The sequence below is a fragment of the Sceloporus undulatus genome, chromosome 8, assembly GCF_019175285.1.
Source record: "Sceloporus undulatus isolate JIND9_A2432 ecotype Alabama chromosome 8, SceUnd_v1.1, whole genome shotgun sequence".
NCBI lineage: Eukaryota > Metazoa > Chordata > Lepidosauria > Squamata > Phrynosomatidae > Sceloporus > Sceloporus undulatus.
Window position 1 is genome coordinate 13053644 of NC_056529.1, and position 26941 is coordinate 13080584.

General features: G+C 39.2%; 1 protein-coding gene across 1 annotated transcript in view; it reads right to left on the reverse strand.

Annotated features, from left to right (window-relative positions):
* ITFG1 (integrin alpha FG-GAP repeat containing 1) overlaps positions 1–26941 on the reverse strand; it is an 84634-nt gene that overhangs the window by 28764 nt on the left and 28929 nt on the right. Inside the window, exons 7-10 of the mRNA XM_042437666.1 lie at positions 26211–26305; positions 23706–23878; positions 7491–7641; positions 3805–3913 (exon numbers count right to left, since the gene is read on the reverse strand). Of these exons, the coding sequence (XP_042293600.1) occupies positions 3805–3913; positions 7491–7641; positions 23706–23878; positions 26211–26305 (528 nt within the window). The remainder of the gene's footprint in view (positions 1–3804; positions 3914–7490; positions 7642–23705; positions 23879–26210; positions 26306–26941) is intronic.

Here is a 26941-nt window from a genome sequence, read left to right on the forward strand (position 1 = left end):
CATACAATAGTACACTGTGTATTTCACACTCCATCTGCCTATTTCAGACTGTGCAACAACATCCAATTATTGGCATGTGTTGTGCCATGTTGCTATTTTGCATGTGGGTTGTTTACTGTTGGCATAACATATCTCTGCATGAAGATATTTATACTGTGCTAAAGAAATACTGGATTTCAGCGGTAAAGTGGCAAAAGAAATAATTTGCATTTGAAAGTACAATTGATGGGATGGACAACAAGAGATTCATCATTTATTCAGAGCTCAGGGGAACTCTCAGAATTATGGAATTTTGCCCCATCAAAAACAACAATACCCTTTTCCAAGGTCTGCTTTTATTCTACAAAGCATTTCAAAAAGAAGGATTACAAAAGTGAATGTATTTCCTTTTCCACATAGGGAATACATGAAATTTTATGTCTCATGATCAGCAGAAGATGCAGTCCCAGCTCCATCGGGCCTGGCCTGAACTAAGAAGCAGAGCCCTCCCTCCAGTCCATCTGGTGCCGTCCGGCCATGGAGGGAAAGATGCAAGCCCAAATCCATCAAGCTTGGCCACAGTTAAGAAGCAGAACCCTCCCTCCAGTCCATCTGCCTTGGTCCAGGCCTCAGAGAGAGAGAAGAACTGCTGGACCTGATCCTCTTCCCCACCACCATTCCCTTCTCCTTTTCTGTCATATCTTTTTAGATTGTAAGCCTGAGGGAAGGGAACCATTTAATTAAAAAATAATAATAATTGTAAGCCACTTTGAGAGACTTTATGGCTGAAGAGCAGGGTATAAATACTCTAATAATAATAATAATAATAATAATAATAATAATAATAATAGTGCCTTTTACTTGCTTGCTTCTAAACACAGATGTTTAAAACACCACTAACAGTTAATTGGCAGTGGTGGGTAGAGGTAACGAATGCCTAAGCAAATCAGCTTACTGACCATGGAAAATGAAGAAAAGGTTTGTTGTCAGCAAATACAAATTAATGTCTCATTCACTTTTCCCTTCCTTCCTTGCTCCTTAATACCTCGAAGAACATCTGTTCCTGAAAGCACTTCATCTTTGTGTCAAGACTTAAAGCTGGTTCAACCATGCAACATGCTGTGATTAAGCAGCAGATTCCTTAATAACCTAGTGCCAAAGCTGGGCATCTTTGAAAGAAGTTTGCCCTCTACAGAACTGCCCTTTTAAAAGTAATTGGTAGGTTTGTACTTTTAGAGGCAAGAAGCATGAGCACCACTTTAGACAGAAACAATAGGGCGGGGGGTTGTCTCAGCAAAGGCATACACCATTATTCTGGACTTTTCATGTTTTCCAACTTTAAATATGATATTTAGGTCACATTTTTTGCCCAGTGGGTATCTAAGAAGAAAGGAAAGCTGTATTTAGCTGAACCGTTTTATTACATACTCTACTGAATTACACATCTTGCACACATCAGACCATGCATATTCAGTGAATTCCTTGGCTTCCCAAGTCAAGTGATGGAAATTAAAGTGACCAGTGCCTTGTTGGGAAACTACATGGGGCACCAATAACCCACAGAGCACTTAAACGCAGTATAGGCAATTTATGTAAAATATTCCATGGACTCTGTGTGAGCCTGCCCTTGAAAAATGTTCATTAGCCACAGTTGGGGCAAAATGTGACAGGCAGACTGCTGTCTGGCATTCACTTTAGAGACTATATGTCACCAATCCAAAACTAACTTCACTGGTTTCCAGTTTCTTTTTTAACTCTATTCTAGCTGCAGGTATAACTAATAAAGCCTGACATGATTTGAGGCCAGGATATCTGGTAGACCACTTCCTATTTACATCCCGCCTTCCTTCCAGTACAGGGACTCAAGGCAGCTTATACATCTAAAACAGTCCATATATATATAGATATATATGATGCATCTATCTATTTATTTATCTAGATGCAAATATGTAGATATAGATGCTATAATAGTCAGGTCTACTTCCTGAGATGTACATAGCTATATATGATGCATATATATATATATATATATATAGAGAGAGAGAGAGAGAGAGAGAGAGAGCTATAGATGCTATATGCATCTGAGGAAGTAGACTTGATGTCTAAGAAAGCTCCTGCTGACAACTTCTTTCTTTCAGTGAGTCTCAAAGGTGCCACAAGAACCCTGTACAAACCAACAAAGGCATAGAGCCCAACCAGGGCAAGGGGAGGAGAGCCATTCCCAAGGTAGGGCTTTTGAACCCTTGTATCTCTGAAAATGCCAGCCACAGATGCAGGTGAAAAGTCAGGAATAAACTCTTCTAGAACATGGCCATATAGCCCAAAAAACCCACAAAAAGCTATCCTCTGAAAAATCTTGCCAAGAAAGTCCCATGATAGGTTCTCCATAAGTTGGAAACGATTTGAAGGCATACAACAGCAGCAACCCCCACCCCCATGTAAATCAATCTAAACTTTAAAATCTTCCTTAAAGTCATGGTTAAATGTATTTGTTATATGTAAATTGTACTAATGATCTGGGTTCCCAATTTGGCTTAAAAATTGGAAATATTTTAACTTTTTGATAGCCTACACACTCCATGCATTCTGTACTTCAGAGATGGACGATCAATAGTTTTCATCAATGAGTGCTTGGTGATCCAGACTGTGCATCTTATTTCACTGAACCAACTGTGCACCAGCACCACCACAACCTCTTTGCTGAGAAGCAGCAAGCGGTAGATTTTACTGAGACTAATTCTCCACAGCTCTGATTAAAAGGAAATGCAACTCCTGGGCATTGGATAAAAAGCTGCTGAAAATGGTATTTCACTTTTGTTTGTCTTGCATATTTTCCCCTATCTGCTTGGAAATGGAATAAAAAAAGTTTCCTCTCTTCATTAAAAAAGAAAAGAAAATGTTTTTTATCATTTGCATACCTACAATGCAGTTTTGTACAATGGAATGCAGGTCCTACTGAAAGTGTTTATCTGTGACTGAAGAAAATAATGAAACACATACATAAGCCCACACTTGTAAAACTGAACTTAAAGGCAGCAACAAGCAATGTTCCAGACAAGATGAAGAGAAAACAAAATAAGCTAACCATAGCATGTATAATGAAGGAGGCTTCTTAGCCATGGTTAAATCTTACTGCAACTTTAAGCCTAGCTGATTTATTTTACTGAGAGCTTTTATGGATTAGAGCCTCCTTTCACAGTTGCATGGAACATATGAGGAAACATTTATTACAACATAGTGCTTTTATTAACATGGTTGCCACAGTGTGATCAGAGCAAAACTGAATGCAGAAAATAACAGTGGGCCCTTGGTATTCGTGGGGGTCCTCCATGAGAGGAGGGGCCTATTCTTATTTTTTCTGTCCCCTGGTCTTTCTCCCTCTTCCTCTCTCAACTTTATATTTATTTTATTTTAATTCACTTTCACGACTACTTGCCCAAGAAATTAAAAACAGCAATATTATCACTATTAGTTAGTATAACTGTTTATACAAGATTATGCATAAGATTATTTATGAAGGCAAACAATAAAATAAAGTTAGATCAAACTTCAGCAAATACAAGAACTTTGACTCTTTTTTTTTAACTGGAGTAACACAAGTTATAGCAAACTAAAAATAAAATTAGATTAGCCTGGATTATATATGATTAATTAGATTTTCCTTAAACCATTTCTCCCACACATACTGTCCATAACATTTCCCTTTTCATATCATCTCTACAGTATGAGCATTTTTCTACTGTTCTTAGGCTTTAGCATTCAGCTGCAACCAGTATCAATTTCTTTCCAAATAGTATTTTAATGTTTTCATAGTAAGCCACTTACCAATGACTTTAACAAAGTAAGCATCAGCTTCAAAGTTATTTTTTAATGCATGAATAGCAAGCTCTTTCTTAGAAGAATTATTGCTGAGGACAAGGATATCCAAGATTCCCTAAACACACAAACAAGAAAGAAGCAGCTAAGTAAATAAATAAATCAGCATCACAACAGCATTAAAGAGTCAATAAAAATTCAGTAAAACAATATCAACCACACAAACAATTCCTATCACAGAACATAAAATTAATTTCAGCTCAAAAAAGCATTTTAATCAGAGATGTAGGTAAGAGATTTTATTACTTCATCACAGATACTGGCCATGATTCCATTTGTAAGGAAAATGAAACTGTTTTTAGAAGGGGAAGAAAAATACACCTTTGATCTTTAACACTGTGTGTGTCTTTGTCTAGGCTCTGTCTGTATTACATGCCTGAATACTGCAATATCTTTAAAGCTAGATAGCACTAGCGAGAGAGATGGATTAAAGAGCAGCATATATATCATATTCTAAGTTTGTATTCCGAAAACAGAGTAGTACTTATAAAAACTGAATTAGTACACACTTTCAAAAACTCAGCTGGAGTGTTTCCATTTTGTGAGAAGGATAGGATATTAATTCTTTTAGACTTCTAAAAATTCTCAACTCTTCTTCATTCACTGAGATGATGGACTTGGAGTTGGTGAAAACAAGAAAAATCCAGGATTTCCCAACATATTGTTTTACTTGGCTACATTCCTTCTCAGAGATCTACTGTGCATGAGTTTAAGTACAAAATTCCCATTAGATATAATGATGGATGCCATTCCATCCTTCATTATATCTAATGGGAAAAATGTCAGTTTTATGTCTTCTGTGCAACAGAAAACACTGCTGTGCTAAGCAGATATCAGTCTGCATTTAACAGTGACAAAACTTCACTTTCAGATATTACCAAACATGAAAACATTCTGAATGACTTATGTGGCAGAAAACACTGCAAAAAACGTAGAGGTGTACTTTTCACCCTTGGAATTTCCCAGTAAACAAGAATCCTTGGGGGAAGGAGATAAGAAATTACACCTCAACTGAGGTGCTTAAAGTACAACTGTGGTCTGTAGTGAATGAATGAGTAGAGGCAGTAAAAGATTCAAGACTGAGAAAGGATGTTGAAGCCAGCAGAAATCTGGCACTGAAAATAGAGAGCCAGATGTGTTGTGTGAGCAGGTACCGTGTGAAAATGAATTACTGTGAATATCTGGTACTCAGTAGGCAGAAAATTAGGTGGGGATTTTGTAATTTAATTTAGTTTAGTTCAGTAGGAAAAAAGCTTCACATTGCATAGAAGGGTCAAGCCAGTGAGTCTGAATAGATCAGCTGTAGTGTCTGTAGTATAATAGAGTGTAGTAAACATCCAGTTATCTGCCTGCAATAATAAAAGGCAGTGTAGTCTCTGAGCTAGACAGACAGACTCAGATGTAGATGATCAGAATCTAAGAGAAGCCTGATAGGTTAAAAGTAAATGTCCATTTAGCTCCAAGTGAGCAATATTTGGCCTTTCAGATGTTTGAGATAGACAATCACATAACCTTTGTTACTGGCCATGGTGAGCAGACCTGATGAGAGCTGGAGCCCAAAACATCTAAAGGACAGTGGTGTCACTAAGGGGTGTGAGGATGTGGTTCGCACCAGGTGACATCCCAGAAGAGGGGTAAGACTCACTCAAGCCCTCATTCCACTGCAGGGTGAGAAGGGTGAGTGCACCTCTCCTGACATTGCCGCAGCTTCCTCTAGAAAAGAAGGTCGCTGCTGCAGCGAAGGAGAAGGGTAAGTGCATCCTCTTAGGTTTTGCCGTGGCAGGAGCTTCCCCCTCAAGATGAGGCCACCGTTGTGGCAAAAGAGAAGGTAAGCATTCCCTTTTGGCTGCTGCAGCACACACCCCCTCCAAGCACCAGGTGACACCAGTGGGGACCTCACTGCTAAAAAGTCAAAGGATCTCCATCTGTAATCTTGCTTCTTATAGTGGTTAGTCAAGAGGCCCACAAGGAAGGCATGGAATCAACATATACCACTCTCTTGATGTTTATCTCAACTATCTGATATTTAGAAATTTATTTCCTTTCATCATCATGGCAAACAGCCACTGACAGATCTAGCATCCACAGTTTTAATCTTTAAAGTCCTTTCCGTATGCACTGTCTCTCTCTATACACATTCTCCCATTGATTAGATACTGTCTGGGTAAGTGCTTCAAATGACCAGTTCCAGTTCTAGTAAGCCAAACTTTCATGATAATAAGAGTTATAGAATAGCCTCAGAGACAAAATTCTTCATCTAACAATCCTGATAGCCTTTAGGAAAAGTTAAAAACTCTATCATGATAAAAGCTTATATTTCAAACAAGACATAACCTGGGAATCTTAATTACGGTGACTTAACCCTCTCCTATTTTCTTACTATTTTCTCCTCTCTCCTACTGCTCCCATTGTCAAATCTTAGCAAGTTCTCACTTGATTTTCAACTATTTTAAACATACACACCCACACCCACCCACCAAAGAGTTATAGCAAGCCACTCCTCCAGTGATTTAGTTTGACACTATGTCTCAAAATTAGTCACTGCAATTTAGGCAATGACCAAAAATGCTCGATCAAATTATGACGTACCTACTAAGATGCCTGGATAAGTTACAAAATACACCCACCACCATCACCTTGCTTCTAGGAAACGTTGGTTTTCATTTTTTTTATTTGAAACTGGGCATTGCCATTTGCACAGCAACCAAAAACACTGTGACATTTTGAAACCTCTACTATGATTTTCTGAAAAATTATGACTGTCCTACTTTTTCGATTGTAGTGTACCCTCCCAACCCTCATTTGGAATTTTGCCTTGAAATTGAGGAGTGGAAGTTGGATGACAAACAATAATGCTCAGAAAAATGTTGAGCTGTCAAGCACTCCTGTGATTTATGGCTACTACGGTCGGACAAACACACCCATAGACAGATATTTGTTTTTTGTTTTTTTAAAAAATATTGATTGATATTTCTTTACTACCCTTTTTGCTCAAAAGGTTACAACGTGGCACGCAAGAATTGTGAAATGATAAACAAACAAAATTGGTTAATTATACCATTAACATATTGGAAGAGTAGAACAGGGTTGAACGATTAAGTTAAAGTGACAGAAGAATCCTCCTCAATGATACTGTATACCTACGTTATTGAGACAGGCTACAACTACACTGTAGAAACAATGTAGTTTGAAACCATTTTAAGTGTTATAGCTCCATCCTATGGAGTACTGGGATTTGTAGTTTTGTGAGGCACCAAAAGAGAAGGCTAACAACTTTGCAAAACTACAAATCCCAGGATTCCATAGGATGGTGTGGTGCTACAGCACTTAAAGTGGTCAAACTGCATTGCTTCTACAGTATAGATGCACCCACAATTCTCTTGCCTCTCCCTGCAAAGAATTAACACAGATCTATGCAAGCAGTTGAAACCAAGTGCGACTGTTTCTGATAAAACTCAATAGCTTTCCCTTCAGCTTTAAACGACTTGTTTTCAAGTGATTTGTTTGTGTTCATTATGTACTGAGGACTGTCTGGTGAAAGCCTTCCAAAGTGCCAGTTTGGAAAGAAACCTCAAATCAGAATGGGCAGATGGCAATTAAGAAGACAGGAAAATAGAAAAGAGGGCGCAACTCACATCTTCATAAATGTCAAAGAAGGTTGCCACCATGGCGTCTTTGATTTGATTTAGATCTGAGAGCTCCCAGTAGACCTTAAACATACGCCGGGCACCTGCACAGCTTGCATTATTGCATTCGACATTCTGTAATAGGAAAGCTTGCTGGTTGCTGTAAAAGAAGGAAAGAAGTATGTAATAGACTTACAGTATATCCTTTCCCCTTCCCTTCCTTTTGGAAGGCTGTGAGCTGATACCTTTAAGGTTTAAAATACACCTCTCTCAATTCAGTCAGTTAAATTACTAAAAAGGAATATGGGGTATTTTTATTCCTTAATGCTGTGAAAAGTGGGGAAATGGGAGGGGAAGGGGTGAAAAATGGAGGAAAAAACTCTTGATTTTCCCATTAGATACATTCAAAAAATATTTTGAAACTAAGCTTTTTAAAATCCCCAGCCAGGGATTTGAGATAAAAACTGTCTACCTTGCTTTGAATTCCTCTGTAAAACAGGGATCAGTAACATGTGAACCATGGGCGACACAGAATCTCCAAAGGTCCATTTTTGTAGTCCACTGATCTACCAGGACTCAGACACTGAATCTTCCAGAAACAGTGAGTTCCCACAGCCTCCTTTAAAACAGCATATCCCCCTACCTTATTTTCTTAATTTTTTAAGAATAGGGATCAAAGTAAACTTCTAGTGGGGAGAATAGAGTTGCTGGGATCTCACCAACTTCTTCTTTAAGCACTACAAGCATTGTTGATAGCAATTATGAAGTCAGCATAATAGCAGAAACATATCAGAAACATCTATTTTGCTCCCACGCCCCCAATCCCTTATGATAGTAGTTCCATCACATTATTTCTGGGGAAGGGTTTGCCATGTGATCATCACTGCTGATAATAAACAGGAGCTAGAAAGGGGGGGGGGCAATCCTGTGTAATATGGAAATAGACCCTCTGGGAACTAGATATTACAGAACAGCACCCTTGTGTCTAGCTCTCCCTGATGTCAAAAATGTCATCACATCTTGTTTGCTCTTCTCTACTGTATTGTTTGCAACAGCAGGGGTAAAAAACAACTTCATGGCAGCAATCTCGTAGTGCATTTTACTAGAAGTTATGAGAGAAATAAGAAAGAGCTAGATGTTTCTAACGTAACACCTTGTTCCCCTTGATAGCAGAGATAAAAGCAGAATGTGGACATTAAAAAACAACAACAAATTGCCACTGGCCAGACCAGTAAAGCTGAAGGCTATTTTGCAAACAGTATGTACGTCAAGGTTTTGAGAGAATAAAAAATAACCAAACACAATGCTTTTCTGCAAAGTCAAGTAATTTATATTGCACTGTAAGCTTTACTTCTTCCCCACTATGCAAAATCTTCCAAATGTATGATTTAGACATTTCCCCCCTTCAACTCCACATTTTAATGAAGCTTTTCATTACCATCATGGTAACAAGCTTATTCTTAACATTCTTCATGAATATTTACGTATTCACATCCAGCATGAGTCATGATTATCATTACATTGCATCCATATTATATCTCATTCCGTCTCAGCCAAACATCAAAACACACCATTACACAATTTATAAGCTTATTTCAGTTTCTTTGTTATGTATCCTATTACTATCCTGGTTTAAATGCAAACAGAGGCTGACACTGCTGTGTGGCAGAATACTGTCTAAAATTTTCATTCTCTTTTGATATGTTCGTTTACAAGGACTGTTTCAAATTTTGCAGATAAAGTGAATGATAATGCTTCTTTCCTCCATTTGGCATGTCATTTTGACAGCGGGATGTACATTATTTTCAAGATGTGTAAATGTTCAGCTCTGAATGGTTATCTACCTTATATGTATTAGGGTTATTTCATTCTTACAACCACCTCTTGAGATAGTATGAAGTTTCTGAGCCACAGTAGATTTTTACAGTTAAAACAGTCATGTAGTCTCACAATATCTTCTTGTTAACTGCCTTGATGACTCTGACTCATGGCAACCTTGTGGATGAGACTTTTTCAAGATCCTCTATTCTCAAGTGCTCTGCTCAAGTCTTGCAAGCTCAGGCCCCTGGCCTCCCTGAGTCCACCCATGTGGCATGTGGTTTTGATCAGCAAACTTAGAATGCTAAACCTTTTTCCACTACACCACAGTAGCTGTCAATAGGTAACCAGGCAGTTAGACTGACTGTGTAGCAAAAAACGGTGTAGCAAACCAAAGGACACTTGTAAAAAAGGGGGTGAAAGAATTTGTACATGTTTGCATGTGCCTTCAAATTGTCTGTCGACTTATGGTGACCCTATGATTTTCATTGTTGTTGTTGTGTTCCTTCTAGTCATTTCCGATTTATGGCAAGTCTAAGGTGAACCTATCACTAGTTCTTCTTGATAAGATCTGTTTAGCAGAATTTGTCCTTTGCTTTCCTCTGAGGCTGAGTGTGTGTGACTTGCACAAGATCAGTCAGTGGGTGAGGAGGAGATTCAAACCCTGGCCTCCAAAATCATCGTACTATGCTCAAACCACTACATCACATTGGCTCATAGTCCCTGCAAAAAATGGTCCCTGTTCCACCCAACAGTTGTGTTGGGCTGGCAGAACTGTACCCTGGACCCCTCTGTCAGCTAGAACATTACAAGTCTAAGCTTTTTAAAAATCTTATTTTGTGTTGTTTCACTCTATTATAAACTCCTTTGATGATCAGATAAATAAATGTAATATGCATTCCTGTCTATGATGACAGTATGCCTTCAACATGTCAGTAGCCTTTAGTTTTGCACTGTCCACAAACTGGAGGAGACAGCTAAGAAGTTGTGCATTTATTACTCTGGTAAGAAGATCAGTTTAGGGACGAAACAGACGCTGCCCCTGAGAGAGCCAGATTGGGGCTGCAGTAACCGCATGCTGTGGCCCCAATCTGGCCAGCTTCTGCCCCAAATAGGAATAGAAAAAAATCCACTCTTTTATTATTATTATTATTATTATTATTATTATTATTATTATTTTATCCCTCCTCTCCCGTAGGATCGAGGTGGCTTACAGCAAGTTTAAAATACAATAATACAAAATAAAACCCAGTCTCTCTCCCTCCAAAAACAACATTATAATTCTCCCAACGAAAATAAAATAAGTTGTTAAAACAATCAGTCACCGACACAGAGATGGGCATCCTGGTGTATTCCATATGGTAGTCTGGATCCGCGGGTGACCAAATTACACAGGGATATCCATCTTGACAGCCTTTTTAAAGCTGTCAAGATTAGTAGCGTTTCGGATCTCTTCCGACAGGCCATTCCATATTTTTTTTTCCCATTTAACAAATTAATTACTGATGTAATAAATTTAATTTTTGTTTTAATAACACACTAATTAGCCACCTTGGTTCCAAGGCTGCATCTGCACTACATTAATAATGCAGTTTGACACTAAATGCCATGTCTCGATCCCATGGAATCCTGGGATTTGCTGTTTGTTGTTGCACCAGAGCTCTCTGACAAGGAAGGTTAAATATTTCACCAAACTACAAATCCCATAACTCCATAGTATTAAGCCATGACAGTTAAAGCGGTGTCAAACATTTCTGCAGTGCAGATATATCTCCAGTCTTGGGGAAAAGGCAGAGCGTAAGTAAAGTGGCTGAACTTGTTTGCCCTAAATGTTGATAATTCTGAACTGAGTTCTCTCAAGCACAATGTAACAAGGAAGATGTGAATTCATGCATGCATACAATTCCCCAAAGACCATTATAATTCTTGGTTGTGAGTTTGACCCCAGGGCTCCAAGGTTGACTCAGCCTTCCATCCTTTCGTAGTTTGGTAAAATGAGTACCCAGCTTGTTGGGCCCAATTGGCTTATACATTGTAAACTGCTTAGAGATTGCTTAGTTCAGTATGAAGTGGTAAATGCTATTGCTATGAGAACATGACTCACTAGAAAAGGCAATAAGTAATGTAGAAGGCATCAGGAAAAGAGGAAGACCATACTCCAGACGGATAGACTCAATCAAAGAAGCCACGGCCTGCAAGATCTGAGCAGTAGTTGTTGATGACAGAGTGACTTGGATGTCTCTCCCTCTTAGGGTCACCATAAGTCAAAGTCTACTTGCTAGCAGTTAAGAACAACAAATCTTTGAATAGGCTTCATCTGAAACCATATAACCCATATTTGGCATGACTTAAGTAAAACATAAATGAAAACATTTAAAAGTTATTTAAATGAATTAGTGGGCATAATTTTATTTTTGTTAATAACTCCACAATGCTCAGGATGTGAATCAACCTGCCATAAGTATTTATAGTTTACATGAACTAATGATACTGCTCCCATGTTTGTAATAAGATCGGTTCCATGGTATGACATTTATTGACACATTATGGTACAGATACCACTAACTGTGAGGAGAGTTGTTTTCACTTTAAGTCCCCCCCCCCTCTTATTTATAGTTTTATCTTTTAAAAATATGTTTTATTCTTTTAATAACTATCTGTTTTAACACTGTAATACTTTATTTATTTATTTAATTTTTAAATGTTTTCAATTGTACTGTTTTTAATGCTGTGAAGCCGCTCTGAGTCCCAGTCCTGGGAAAAGAGCGGGATACAAATAAATATAATAAATAAATAAATATTTCAAACTTCCATACAGCTTTATGTTAAAGCTGCATGCTTGTAGTAACTGATAGCACCAAATCAAACCTGCGACGTGATGTAAAGTGCAAATGCAACAGATCTGATATTTTTCCTAACATAGCAATTGAAAAATACTTGTTGGCTCTGCACTCTTCACAAAAACATAGAATATATACCTGCATCCTACCATTTAATATGAAAGCTACAAAGAGATTCACTGCTGAAAATAACAACTCCAGTCAGAGCAGCACCAGCTTTAAAAAGCTGCAGTCATTCATCATATTCATCCATGTCCTTTTTCAAGCAGAGCAGCAGCAATATCACTCGCATTTCCCTTTTATTTCCCTTAGATGTCAAATTCATGGAATTTCTTATCAGTTAATGCATTAAGCTACTGGAAAATTCTTGTAGCTTTGAAGTCTTTTCTATCAAAAGCACTCCAACATAATATAGAGGAGAACAACACAATATATACTGGATGAAAGCAAACAGCCAGAAATTTGCAACATAGTGTATCTAATCTATGGCCTCTCGGGGAGACGATGTGAAAAATTTCCAACCTAGCATTTGCCACCAAGCAAAGGTATGCTTTGCATTCTTGCCTTGTACTTTTCTTGCTTTTCTAGAACAGTTCTGTCCTCACTATACATAAAGCTTCTGGGGTCCACATTCTATCAATTAAACCATCTAGAAGTATGCATAGGCATGGTTTGTTCACTATGTTCAAAGTAAGGTTCAGCCATAGAGAATATGGAAGAGGCTACCAACATTAGAAAAAAACAATAATGCTGGGAAGGTGGAGGGAAGTAGAAAGAGAGGAAAGGCTGCATGCTAGGTGGATGGACTCTATTAATGAATTTGCAGGAACTATGCAGAGCAAGGGAGGACAGGGTCGCCATCGGTTGAGATGGACTCGAAGGCAGTCAGCAACAACAAAGGAATCTATTATCAATACAGCCATTATCAATACAAATAAAACCCTTACTCCCTCAAAAACATTTGAAATCATTTTTTTCAAACTCCCAATGCTACCATGGTTTGTGTTAAATGATGTAGTGCTGAACCTAAAGATGATTTCTAGTTTGCAAATTAAGATTTGCAAGAAGTGAAGATTAAACGTCCATGAGCTTAAAACAACAATACACAGAAAGCTTCGCATATTTGACTTTATTTTCCCGCCTCTCAAGCTCACCTGGGAAATAAATCAACATTACTTCAAGAGCCTTAAATCACTTTGCAAGCATCCTGACCATAACTTGCCTGAGAATAATAACGACAATAATTAAAAGGAACAGCAAAATACTCTGAATCCATTTTCAAAAATGATGATAAAAGCATATAATTAAGTCACTGCAGTGTCACGAGGCCATTATATACATCAGCGTGGCCCCAGATGCATAAAAAGCTGCACGGCCCCTTTTTCTTCCACTCTGTTACAGATCCTAGCAATTAAGGACTAGGCTTCTTGGACTAGCAGCACAGACTTGAGCCAAGGGTTTGCAAAAAACCCCTCTTATCACTTAATCACAGTAATTAATCACCAAAATTAGATCCGTGGTTACCAGTATTAAAAGCTGGGAGGGAGAGAATTAAACGGTTCAATTCATGATGTATCCTTAGCAACTAGCTTGGTATCCAACCCCCTGCCTTAGCAGTTGTTGTGATTTCTTGGTGAGTCATCTAATATGTCTCATAACAGTTAGCTAATGAAGAATATGGAAGGAATATGGAACATGGAAGGAAAAAAGATATTTGCTTCTGTAGAGTGAACATGCCTTGTTTGATAAAAGGAAAAAAACAACAATAGAAAGTAAGAATTATTTCTCATATGTCTCTCCTTTACTTAGAGGAGTGGTGTGAAGCTTCAAGGGATAGGGAGGCATAGTAGCCTTTCAAAGTGAAACCAATGCGCAGAGAGAAAAAAGATTGAGAGAGAGAGAGAGCGAGAATCCTAAAACAAGGTACAGTATAACGAATAAAATAAGCACAAGGGGCTCTCACTTTGCTTTAAATAATAATAATAATAATAATAATAATAATAATAATAATAATAATAATTTATTTATATTGTTCCGCCTCTCCCAACAGATCGAAGCGGGATTACAGTCAAATTATGCAATCAACAATAATTCTAATAACAATTATTAGAATCATGGCTTCTCTTTGGGTAAATGGCAGGGGAAAAGGGTGGAAATGGTGTGTTTTTTTTCTTTTGAGGTCCCTCAAAAGAATTGCCTATACAATACCTGCCCCTACTTTAAATTAACAAGAGATGCCCTTGAGGTCCATTAGGCAGAAAATGCTGCTTAAAAATGCTTAAGCTAAACATGTTGAATACCAATGGTGATTTCTGTGGGGAAATGTCATCCTTTATGATGTTATCAGCAAGATTACTGCATTTTCTTTTACACAAGATGAAGACTATGGCCCGGTACAGACGGGTGGAAAGTGCTATCCTTGGGCCAAAATTAGGGTTTGGGAGTGTGCAGCAACTGCATGCTCCTGAACCCTAATACGGAACGGCGGCGCCATTATGGTGACCTCCTGTCCACACAGGGGCCGCCATGATGACGCAAGCACTGCGCAGCGTCCAGATGTCACTGGCAGGAAGTGGCATCATGGCGGCACCTTTCCCTGTTAGTGGTGCCACAAAAAAGAAGCTGCTCTAGCAACTTCTTTTTGGCAGCGCATTGGTGTTGTAGCGTGCAGCTGCTGCAGCACCGACTTGGGGCAAAGACAGGTGGTGCAGAGCTGCCCGTCTGTCGACCCCCAGTGAGAACAAAAGTGCAGAAACAGGGTTAACTATTACAAAGTACACAATCCAAAGGTCGGGGCACGAGATGATTAATCAACCATGCTGTATTTTTCCTACCTGTTTGTTTCTGCCTATAAAAAAAAGAGACTTGCATAGTTCAAGCATCAATTGAATTGTCCAGGGTCAATTAAATTGTCCATACCAGATGGCTTTGTCTGATTTCTTTAAACAGAACTACCACACTCATCAGAACTAAAAGGGAAGTATTCCAAATGTGTGCCCAAAAGATTCATACATATATTAAAAGGATACTTGGCACTGAGAACTTTAAACATCCAGCAAAGCAACAGGATGCACTCCTTTCTATTTTGACTTGAGAATAAGCAGCACTTGGGTTCTGGGACACATGGCATCTATCTACTCAGTTGTTAACATCATCTAGGCCACCACTGCATGGCCAGTTCCATGACAGTTACAATAACCTTGGTTTTATATTGCCAACTGTTAACTGCTGTCAATATATTTCCTCTCTCAAATGGCATGCTAAGTGTTTCATGTTTAGAGCCTCCCCTGCCAATTATCAGCTCAGATTTTACAAGAATTTATAAATATTTATAACCACTTTTAGCAGCTGATTTGCCATTGGGGAAAAATATGATTTTATTTTTAAACAGCCACTCTTTTTTGCGACAAAATATCTATGTACGTATCCAGTAGGAAAAGTCTGATTGTTTAAAATCCACAATTCTATTAAATTTAAAGGCCATAAAGAAATACAAAAATAAGTGGAAAGAACGATGGCAGACTGTTGAAAAAGAAGCTACTCTTATGAATGTTTAGAGTTTGAATATTTGCCAGTTTACCCAGATGTGTGCTGTCTCAAAATTTGGGGGAAGGAAAACATGTGTCAGCATACATTAAATATGAATCTTTGAAGCATTAGTCACATATAATTATTTCTTTTGCTCCAATGCACCATTCTTTGCTTTTTAATAGCTGTTTTGTTTTCTAGATGCCATCCTAGTTCTCTTCCTGAATCTTAAAATGAATCAACATCTGAGTGAAAATCTTCAATTAAATAGATGCGTAGAATTGCTCCTTAAAAGTTAGAATGCTTTGTCTATTACAAAAAAAAATCACTTGCTTTCTTAAAAGCTTTAAAACTTGAACTAAAAGTAAGGCATTCATTAATAACCAATTTTAAGTGAACCCATGAAATCACGGAGAAATAAGAAAAATGTGCCTTGGTTCTTTACATTCTGAGGCATACATCCTTATATGGAAGAGTACATGAATCCTCTATTATTATAGCAATCAGCAAAGCCTTTCACTGCTCGCTTATTAAACAGAAAAGAGCTGGTATTACTTTCAATACTCCTTCATATCCATGTAACTCTTGAGCTAAACTCTATAGTTATAAAGGACGCAGGTGAGGTGAGCCTTTGCATAGGAAGGAAAGGAATGCAGGGCAGTGCTCTGGAAAGGGGACATCTTCAACCTCTTTTGCAGAGGCACCCTGACTGGTTGCAGGCATGTGTGTATTTAGATAGATAAGTGACCACACCCCACTAGGCTTTCACCTGGTGCTTTCTGCTCACCTCCCTTCATTCCCACAGAGCTACCCCAGCATACAGGCTATATAGAATCACAGAATTGTAGAGTTGGAAGAGACCACAAGGGCCATCCAGTCCAACCCCCCTGCCATGCAGGAACTCTCAATCAAAGCATACCTGATAGATGGCCATCCAGCCTCTGTTTAAAGACCTCCAAAGAAGGAGACTCCACTCCACTTCAAGGGAGGAGGGTGTTCCACTGGTGGACAGCCCTTACTGTCAGAAGTTGCTCCTAATGTTGAGGTGGAATCTCTTTTCCTGGAGCTTGCATTCATTGCTCCGGGCCCTAGTCTCTGGAGCAGCAAAAAACAAGCTTGCTCCCTCAATATGACATCCCTTCAAATATTTAACACAGGGCTATCATATCACCTCTTAACCTTCTCTTCTCCAGGCTAAACATCCCTAGCTCCCTAAGGTGTTCCTCATAGGGTCATACGGGCCTTTGTGATTTCTCATAGTCCGTGTCTAAACCATGTCCTGGATATTTTCAAGCAGGGACCTAATTTCTTCCACATACATATTTTGGATAGCAACAATGACTTTCATTGGTTGATGGACTACAATGGCTTCCCATTTTTGGCAGCAGAGTTGCATAAACTGAACCTGCCTTCTTCCAGTGGTAATAAGCAATGCATGGGGAGTACAGTCAAGCAGTGAGTGAATATGGGGTTCCCTGAATATTGGACTTGAACTCCAATAGAAGGGTTCAAATCCCTGGTCAGCCATGGAAACCCACTGGTTGATCTTGAGCAAGTCAGAGGAAGGGACTGTCAAATAACATTTGAACAAATCTTGCTAAGAAAACCTCATGGACTTTGGGCTGCCATTAAGTTGTAAATGACACAACAACAATCTCAGGGGTAGAACCTTAGCAGTCAAGTTCATCTAGTATGCCTGCCACATCCCTGGGTTTCGCATTTAATGTCAGGAGGAGTGGCTTGCACCATTGGCAATCTTAAGCTGGACTTGTTTGCTTGCTGTTTTTCCCCTTAACAAAAGATGGGCAAGAGGTGTCAATATCAAGGATGGAAAAGGTTTTTGGACAGCAACTCCCAGAATCATCTAGCCAATGGCCATGCTACCTGGGGGAAACCAGGACTTGTAGCCAAAAATTGAATGTTTACAGGCTCTATGCCTAAATATCTTTGCTAGCTCATCTTTGCTTTCTTTTCCATAGCAGCTAACAACCTAGCAACAGCGTGATAATAGATTCACTATATATTATGCATTTCTCCAACAAAGCTTCACTTAATCATTTAGGTATGCCAAGAATTTTAATACTGGTCCAAAAATCACATTTTGACACTGTCTGCAACATTACCTTTGCATTTTATACAGCAATTCCATAACATGAGATTGAAAGAGGTTCTTCAGTTCAGTTTTCATTTTCTATTATACTTTCAGGTAACCATTAGTTCCAAACTCATTTTTAAACACACACACACACACACACACCCAATACCAAAATGACTGACCAGAAGCATGTCTTGACCATAAGTATAATAATGAATAAGTGGTTGTACTCATACTTTCTGAACAGGGCAAGAAAAGCCACTGCTGAATCATTTTTTTTATTTAACATTTCATGCTTGCTGAAGGAAATTGTAGCCCAGCACAGAAGGTAAATATAACATGTTTTATAGACCCATGGCAAGCAGTCAAGAAGTGGTAACAGAAGTGATATCAGAACATTATTCTCAGTCTTTTGCTTTTCACTGTGGAACATGCTTCCTACCTGAGAAGATGCATTTGGAAAGCATGCACTACAAATGCTTTAATCAATTTGAGTGGCAAAAAAGCTGAAATGAAAGAGTATAGAGCTATGCAGGATGCACAAAGACTTCTCCCTCCCTTTGCCAATTTGATAGAGAACATATATTTTCCTTCTAGTTTACATTGCAACCTGACAGAGTTTTTCTCCTTTTCTTTTATATTTTGATGTAAACTCCCCCATCAAAGATTCTAGGAGTTATAACCAAAAACAGAAGCTGGCAATGTTCAAGTGCTTCATTAGCATGTCTTTTAAATCTGGATCTCACAATACTAATGAGATTTGAATTTGTTCGGCATTTTGGCAGACGAAATATGCAGGTTGAACAGGAAAAAAACTAATATATGAAAAAAACAGCCAATTTGTGCCCCCCCCCCCCCCGGTTGTGGTGTGTGTCTTCAAGTAGTTCACCCTGTTATGGCAACCCTAAGGTGAACCTATCACAGTGTTTGGCAAGATTTAGACTCATATCATAGAGTTGGAACAGAGACCACAAGGGCCATCCAGTCCAAATCCCTGCCATGCAGGAACTCACAATCAAAGAATCCTCAACAGATGGCCATCCAGCCAGTTTAAAGACCTCCAAAGAAGGAGACTCCACCCCACTCCACAGAGGTGTGTTCCACTGTTCACAGGAGATTTGCTATTGTCTTTCCCTATGGTTGAGAGAGTGTGACTTCCCCAAAGTCACCCAGTGGGTTTCATGGCCAAGCTGGGAATCGAACTCTGATCTCCAGAGTCATAATGGAGTATAAGTTTATGTTCATGGAGTTATGTAGTAGGTCACAATGCCACTTTGTTAGTGAATTGCAACTTTGTGCCACAGAATGGGCAGCCAAATGTGGATGCACATTGCAATATGCATGTGCACAACTGTGTGGTAGGCAAATTGTGCATCTATTATTTTGAAATCATTGGTTAACTATTACCCTATTACAGAAAGTATACAGTGGTCCCTTGGCTTATGCAGGGGATCCGTTCTGGACCCCCTTCTGCGTAAGCCAAAAAACGCATAAGCTTGAGTCCCATTCAACTGAATGGGGCTCATGCCTGCAGCGCGGGAGAGTGTGTGTGCCGTGGGTGTGCGCACCATTTATTCTCCCATCACATAGCTTCCACGTAAGCAGGAAGCCATGTATGGGGCACCCGCCTATAGCGCAGGTGCACTGTATTACGTTTTAGATTGGTTAAATGCAAATAGTGTATGTGTACAACACAGCAGTAACACACCATGACTAGATGAGCAATATAGTACCACCCTATGATGATTAGGTGGTGGGCTAGGACTTGGAAGCTTCATGTTAAAATCCCCATTGAGCCATGAAACTCATTAGATCATCTTCGGCTACTCCCTCTCACCAATCTCACAGATCAAGGTTGTGAAGATAAAGGTTGGAGGATCAGATCAGTGCATTCCATCTTGAGCTCACTGGAGGAAAGGTGGTATATAAACACAAACAAAAGATGATAAGGATGATGATTTGGACCTCAGAAGATGAGCTGTCACTAAAATATTACAGTGACTGAGGAATGCAATTTGAAACTTTCCTTTTATTATGGATTATATTTTGGGTCTGCCACAGTAATCTGCATTTATACATCTTTTTAAAATGGGGATTTTAAGGGATTTTCAAAGTATTAACAAGGTTTTTGAGGATTCCCTTGGTCCTTTCCAGACTAAACAGCAGCACACAAGCTGTGTGTGATACTGCAGTGCTAGTTTTGGAAACCATGGCCACTGGAAAGTGACAAAAGCTGTTTTGGGAAAGAAAAATATTTTGTCTTGATGAGCTGAGAAGCCTTAGATTATGGAAGAGATGAAAAAACAGCTGTACACTCTGTGTGGGAGAGTTGTGTCCTGTTACCTGTATCACGTGCACTCAATTTAACTGTCCATGTTCTCCATTTCCAGTTTGCTTCCAGATACAGTTATGATACTGACCTTCATCTACCCAAACTTATAAATTCCAGGATGTAACTATTTTAAAAGGTTCGTTCTACTACTGTGCATCTTAATAGGAAATAAAGATCAGCCTGATAGCTTTGGCAGCATTCCTCATATGCTCCTACTCACGTACCACATTTCAAGCATCTCAAGAGCTTCATACCCATTATCTCCATAATCCTTACAACAACGCTTTAACACAGACAACTATTGTTTGGTACAGATGTGGGGCTGAAACTGAGAGTAGAGGGTCATACAATACATTTATAGCTAAAATCTGAACAAGAGACTTCCTAGCTCACACCTTTTAGCTATCATACAACAATTTTTTTGTGATGTGAAGAAGTAAATGCTGTTGACTGAGAAGAATACTACATTTGATTCAAAATCCCTGCTCTGGTGATCAATTAGCTTATGTCCAGATAGCCTCTTTACTATATCAAAGTATGTAGTCTCTTCCGTTGCGAATATTATTAGGTTTCAACCATATCTCCAATTTTCTGTATATGATGTTTACCAACAAGGAGCGAAGGCGAATCACACACCAATTTAAATGTAAGTGGGAATGAACACTCAATGCTATTAATTCTCCTTTATTTCTATTGTGTTTGCATTTAATTCTCCATTGTGTATACATTTAATCATGCATTTTAATTATTTTTTAGGAACCAATTTTTAAAATATATAGCAGAATATTTATATTAAAATGCTACTTTTATTCAATTTATATTACTTTAAATCTTCTGAAGTTAACATTCAAGAACTGGGTTAGATACATCTGCTCTGATGAAACATCCTGCAATAAATAAAGCATGCATTTGATAAATATTTTGAATGCAATTATATAAAGGTTCCTTTCCCAACGTGTCCTCCTAACACTGCCCAGCAGCTTCAGGGTATATAATATTACAACAGAATAAGCCAGCTGCTTGTAAATGGGGGAAGGGATCGAAATGGGAAGCATTGCGGGTCACGACAGTGGCACTTTTCCAACAGGGGAGGGCTGGCAACTGAGTAGAAATGTGTGCGACAGCTACCAGAAAATACATCTACAGTGTATCCATCAAAATGAAATGGGTCAACAATTGCTGGAGGGAAGAAGAGCTGCCTGGGGCAAAAATGGAACTGACAATTCACACTGCAAACACCACCAGGAACCAAGCTCCCACACACAGGGGGAAAAAAACCCTAACAACAACTGCATCCATTCACCAGCCCTAATGTCAAAATAAAAGAGGGAGACAGTGCTGGAAAAGCAGAACCAAAATCTTTCCTTTCTACTGGGCCAACAGAAGGAATGCAATTTCGCCATCCTTAAGCAATCAGGAGAAATATTGTCTTAGTCTTCTTGTTGGCATCATTAATGTACATTAATATACTTGGAGGACTGAATCTCCCTGTATCAGCCAATTCAAAGTGAAAGATATTTGGGAGAGATTCTTCTTGTTGCCTCCACGGTGAGGGTTTAACTGTTTTTAAAATTATCTCTCTCTCTATGTTTTATGGATGTTTTTGTATCATCTTAAATCTGTACTGTAGGAAGTTAACTGTTGAGTAAAGAGATGGAAATGGAAAATTCTTAATGCAATAGAAAATAGATTTAAAAATTAAAAATTGTATATTTATATACGTTAGTATATAAGATTATAGGTATAACATATGCATACTTAATAGATTTAGAAAAACATGTATTTTCTTTTTCTGCTTTGTTCAGTTATCTTGACTTGTTTTTTAATATAATTTCTTTCTCTAGTTGGTCATTTTTATGTATGCTTTATGTTTTTAATTAATAAAAATTAAAATAAGTACATCTGTACTGATTTTAATAATTCATAAAAGTGTGAAATAAACATTTTGATAAATATAAATAAAAATAATGAAAAGACTGGATGTTGATGCTTGTCTTAATGGAAAAGTAGTACCGATGCATGGTATACAAATGAGACAAGCACATTCAGAGGTTACAGGCTGTACTGTTATCAGGCAGTTAGATCTGTTTGCTGTTACATAGATGTTGCTGTTGTTGGCAGAACATTATCATGAAAGAAAGGTCTTGGTAGTCTAAAGCCAGCCAGGTGAGTGTTAAGTGGGCCGGAGAAAATGCAGCATATAAAGTCTACAGACACTAAAACACCAATATTTCCTGTATGTCATGAATTTACAAATTACACATTTGTGCAACTGAATGATTCCAAAACTCCATTGCACGCAGACAAATTGTGCTTATGGACAGGATCCAAAGAGCTACTTTATCCATACTCAAGGGTTAAGGAATGCTCCAGCCTTTTCAATAGGAAAACCTTGTCATATGATATCAGTGTCCTCTGCTTTCACAGTGGAAAAGGGCACTGAAACAGGTTAGGGAATGAGGGATAGGGAGGGGCTTGTGAGTCCACAGAATGTTACTTATTTTCTAATCTTGTGGCCCAGTGGCATCACAGGGGGAGTGTGGTGATGCAGCCCACACTGCATGACACCCAAGAAGGGGGTGACACCCAATTGGGCCCTCCTCCATGCTCCATCCCCACCTGGGCTGCCACCCTCCCTGTGCCATCCCATGCTCCCTTGCACACACTTACTCCCTGTGCTGCCCTGCATGTGCTCCCACCCTCCCCATGTTCCAATGCGTGTGCTGCCTCCTGCACTGTCCCAGTTGGGGTGGAATGGGGAGAGGGAGTGTATGATGCCTGGAAGCACCATCCCCCACATCAGGTGACACCCGACACAGGGACACCACTGCTGTGGACCACAGTCTGCATCTGTCTTTAGGGCCTTTCTGTGGCTCCTGGACCACCCTGAAACTCAAACCTTTGAAATTTTTTGATGGCCTCCCCACATAATTTTTATGGGACTGCTGATTATGCCCTAAAACAAGAGACAGTCCCTCACTCTTGTTTACTCAAAACCAAAACAAAACCCTCATAACGAAAAAGGAAATTTACAAAACCAGACATGACACTGTGCTTCAGAGGCTTGTACAACCCACAGTTCAAAAACTAGCCACCAGCCTTCTAGAACTAAACTGTCACAAAACTGTACATCTCTAAATGACAAATACACATACACACACACACACACACACATACACACACATCAAGAGAGAGAGAGGGGAGGAGGATGAGAATATGAGAGAGGGAGAGTGAATGCACGTATACTTTTAGATACTGATGTACCAATTGGTACATGAAGGTTTAACAAGGGAGGTGAAATATGTTGCTTTATGCTATCTCCATCCCTATCTCCATTTTTCATTTCCAACTGGAAAGTGTGAAGGAGGCACTTTCTGCACAATTCACTTCTCTTCCTGGACTTTCACTTGTAACACCCCATTAAATGGCAGAAAAGAGTAAGAAGGCTACTTCATTCAGGTAAACAATGTATGCTAATGCCATTCATACCCTTCACTAGCAAAAGGGAATCAGATCCTATAAGGCTGTGATATTTCAAGGGGAAAAAAACTGGATGCACACTGGTGCCAAGAAGAAAGTAGGCCTGAAAATAATTATGGACCATACTGTACCTTCCTGATGTATTCCTCAGTATGGCAAGTGCATCCGGGTAGCCATCCATGTTATAATCTCCAATGTGAAGTGTGATTGGAACTGAAAATTCAGTTGAAACTGGATCATTATTATATGGGACAAAGCCCCATACAGTGCCTTTATTGGTGAAGTTTTGTAACACTGGAAACCACTGCAAATGAGGAAGAAAAAACAAACTGTCAGGATTGGCTGGCTTTAATTATCTCATGTAACCGAACAGATAATAATCTATCAACACCATTTGTGTTGCTGTGATGATTTGGATCTGTCACAAGTGTTTTAAATGAGCTGGGGAAACGCTGTTTGAATGTCTGTTGTCCATCTTCTGTAAGGGAGGGTTATTAGAAGATGCAAATGGGAGAAGAGCCTCCTCTCTCACTTGTCCCTTCAGAAAATCTTCCTTTGCAGAACTAGGACTGCAAACATTTGCCCCTTCAGACAACCCCACAGTTCTTGCATTCAAAAGGGTATGTGCTCGAGAGAAAAGGTTGGTGTGTTAAAGGTTGGCCAAAGGACAGAACTGCTTAAAGAAAACTGGGCAAAGTAGGTCATGGGTTGATAACAGTGAACAGAGGGAACAATGAGCAGAAGAATAGAGGAAACCTAGTCTTTGAACTAATTTACCAGTTATTTAGCTGCAGACAGCATTGCTTTTCTAGCAAAAGAGAGAAAGCACTGAATAAGAATGTAAGACTGGATGGGCCCAAAAGTCTATCAGGTCCAACACTCTGTTTACATAGTGCCAACCAGTGGACTTTGGAAAGTTCTGGACAATGGCTTAAAGACATTTAAACTTTTTATAGACCACTTTTCTATTGAAAGTACCTAATGTGGAGCATAGCTAAACAATAAATCAATTATTTGAAAAGGGACAAAGAATGAAGGCAAATGTGCATACATTCCTTCTCCTTACCAAAGACAGTTCAAGGGGTCTATTCAAGTGTCTGCACTGTCCAGGGAAACAGTAACAGCTAATGCACATTTGCCTCTTTAACACTGAAAGCCTCTCCTAACTTTCTTTCATTTCATTTTATTTTTTGTTATGGCCTACATACTACATTTTGTTATGGACTATATACTACATTCTCCTTTATGGGTCTGAAACATGGGTCACCTATCACCAACACCTACGACTGCTCAAATGCTTCCATCAGCGCTGTTTACGCACAATTCTAAACATACACTGGACTATGTGACGAATGTTGCTGTCCTTGAGCAAGCAGGGATCACCAGCATTGAGGCCATGCTATTGAGGACGCAGCTGCGCTGGGCAGGACACGTTTCTAGGATGAAGGACCATTGCCTCCCAAAAATAGTATTCTACGGTGAACTTGGCACAGGTCAGCGTAAGAGGGGCGAAGAGATACAAGAAGAGATACAAGGACTCCCTGAAACAACACCTCAGGCTTGGCCAAACTGATCACTAACAATGGTTTGCCCTGGCCTCGCATCGGGAGGCATGGAGACGTACTATCCACGATGCTACTGCCTTTTTCGAAAACTCACGCTGAACGAGTCTTGAAGAGAAATGACAGTGCAGAAAGAACCACAACTTGGAAACATCACCCAAGGAGACATTCTGCTGTGCTTTCTGCAAACGGACTTGTTTATCTCGGATTGGCCTTTTTAGTCATCAACGCGCTTGTAGAAAGCGCAGGATGAGTCCTTCCTGAATCTTCATTTGTGAAGAAAAATCAGAGATATACTACATACAGTAACAAGCAGGAGTATTATTTTATCTCATAGAGAGGCAGAGAAGGAAAATGGAACTTCCAAAAGGAAAGGAAGACCATAAGCAACAACCATTGTGACTTATAGGGTTCTTGAGGTTGGTGAAAGTACTTCTATGACTCTCTCTCTGTGTATATGGATTCTACCTAGCACCTGCCCAACCTTTTCTCCAAGGAAGATATCTCCATAGTTTTCCTACACTGCTCTTATGGTTAGAAATTCATTGTTTTCTTTCTTCTTGCCCCATCTACAGGAGACAGAATGAATCATGTGATGGTTGCTTTGGCTACTGGATATATTAGGTTTCTTTGATTAGACACAGCGTATTAAAAGGGGAAGGCACACCCACAAACATCTGAATGCACGTACTAGGAAGCTGCAACTAGCTACAGATCTCTGGTGTTTCCAAATATTTAGAGAGGTCAAGACACTAGTTTTTTTGTGGGCTTTTCAGGCTATGTGGCCATGTACTAGAACCTCAGGTAGAATACACAGAGAGACCTGGAAGAGAGTGAGTATATATATGCTGTGTGATCCTGGGTAAGGAGGAGTGATTCCCATGTTAATCTGTGTATTGTTCTGTTGTAGGTCAATACACTGTTTAATATGTTTCAGTGTTTTTACTGCATGCACACAGAGTCTGAAGTGGCTCTAAATGCTGCCCCATTTTGGGTAGATTCACATCTTCATCATTGGTAAGTCTTTAATCTACAAAATACAGAGACATTCAGATGTAATCTGTGCAAACATACTTGATCTGATCCTGGTTTAGATAGGTAGATGACACTCTTTTGACAAGCTGCATCAGCACACACTGGCAGCAAATGCTCAGTCTGTCCATCACCATCTGGCAAAACAAGCGGAAGATAAACACACTTCAGAACAGGAGAATGAAAAGAGTCCTTTTTATCATCAGAAAGAATATATATACAAAGAAAAGGCAATGTATTTTGATAAAATATAAACAAAGGAAGTGTCAAGGTAATTAAAGAGATAAATCGTAATCCTTAACCTTGTCAGCCTGTTATCTAGCCTTTCTGTTCAGCTCAAAAACACAAAGACTTTCCTGGTCAAACGATGAAGCTCATTTTTATTTCTGATATGTAACTGATTAACAATCCAAGTTGAACCTGGCTACTTCCTTTTATCTGCACAGGAGAAAGGAATGTAAATATTAAATCTACTTCTGATCAAATGCTCATATATAATTCTGTACTGGAGCTCTGTGATACAGCAGCTGAAGCATCAAAGTAAAACTGGAGGAAGTGGATTCAAATCCTCGTTTTGCTATGAACTCATTCGGTGAGCTTGAGATAGTATCCAGTCCAACCTATCCAAAAAGGAACATTGGTATTTACCTGTTATACGTTGGAACCGGCAGCCACACCCAGGACTCATTTTCCTGCCTGCTGGAATTGAACGTATCACAGGTAAGCACCAACGTTCTTTTTTTGAGCAGGCAGGGTCGTAACATCCTGTAATT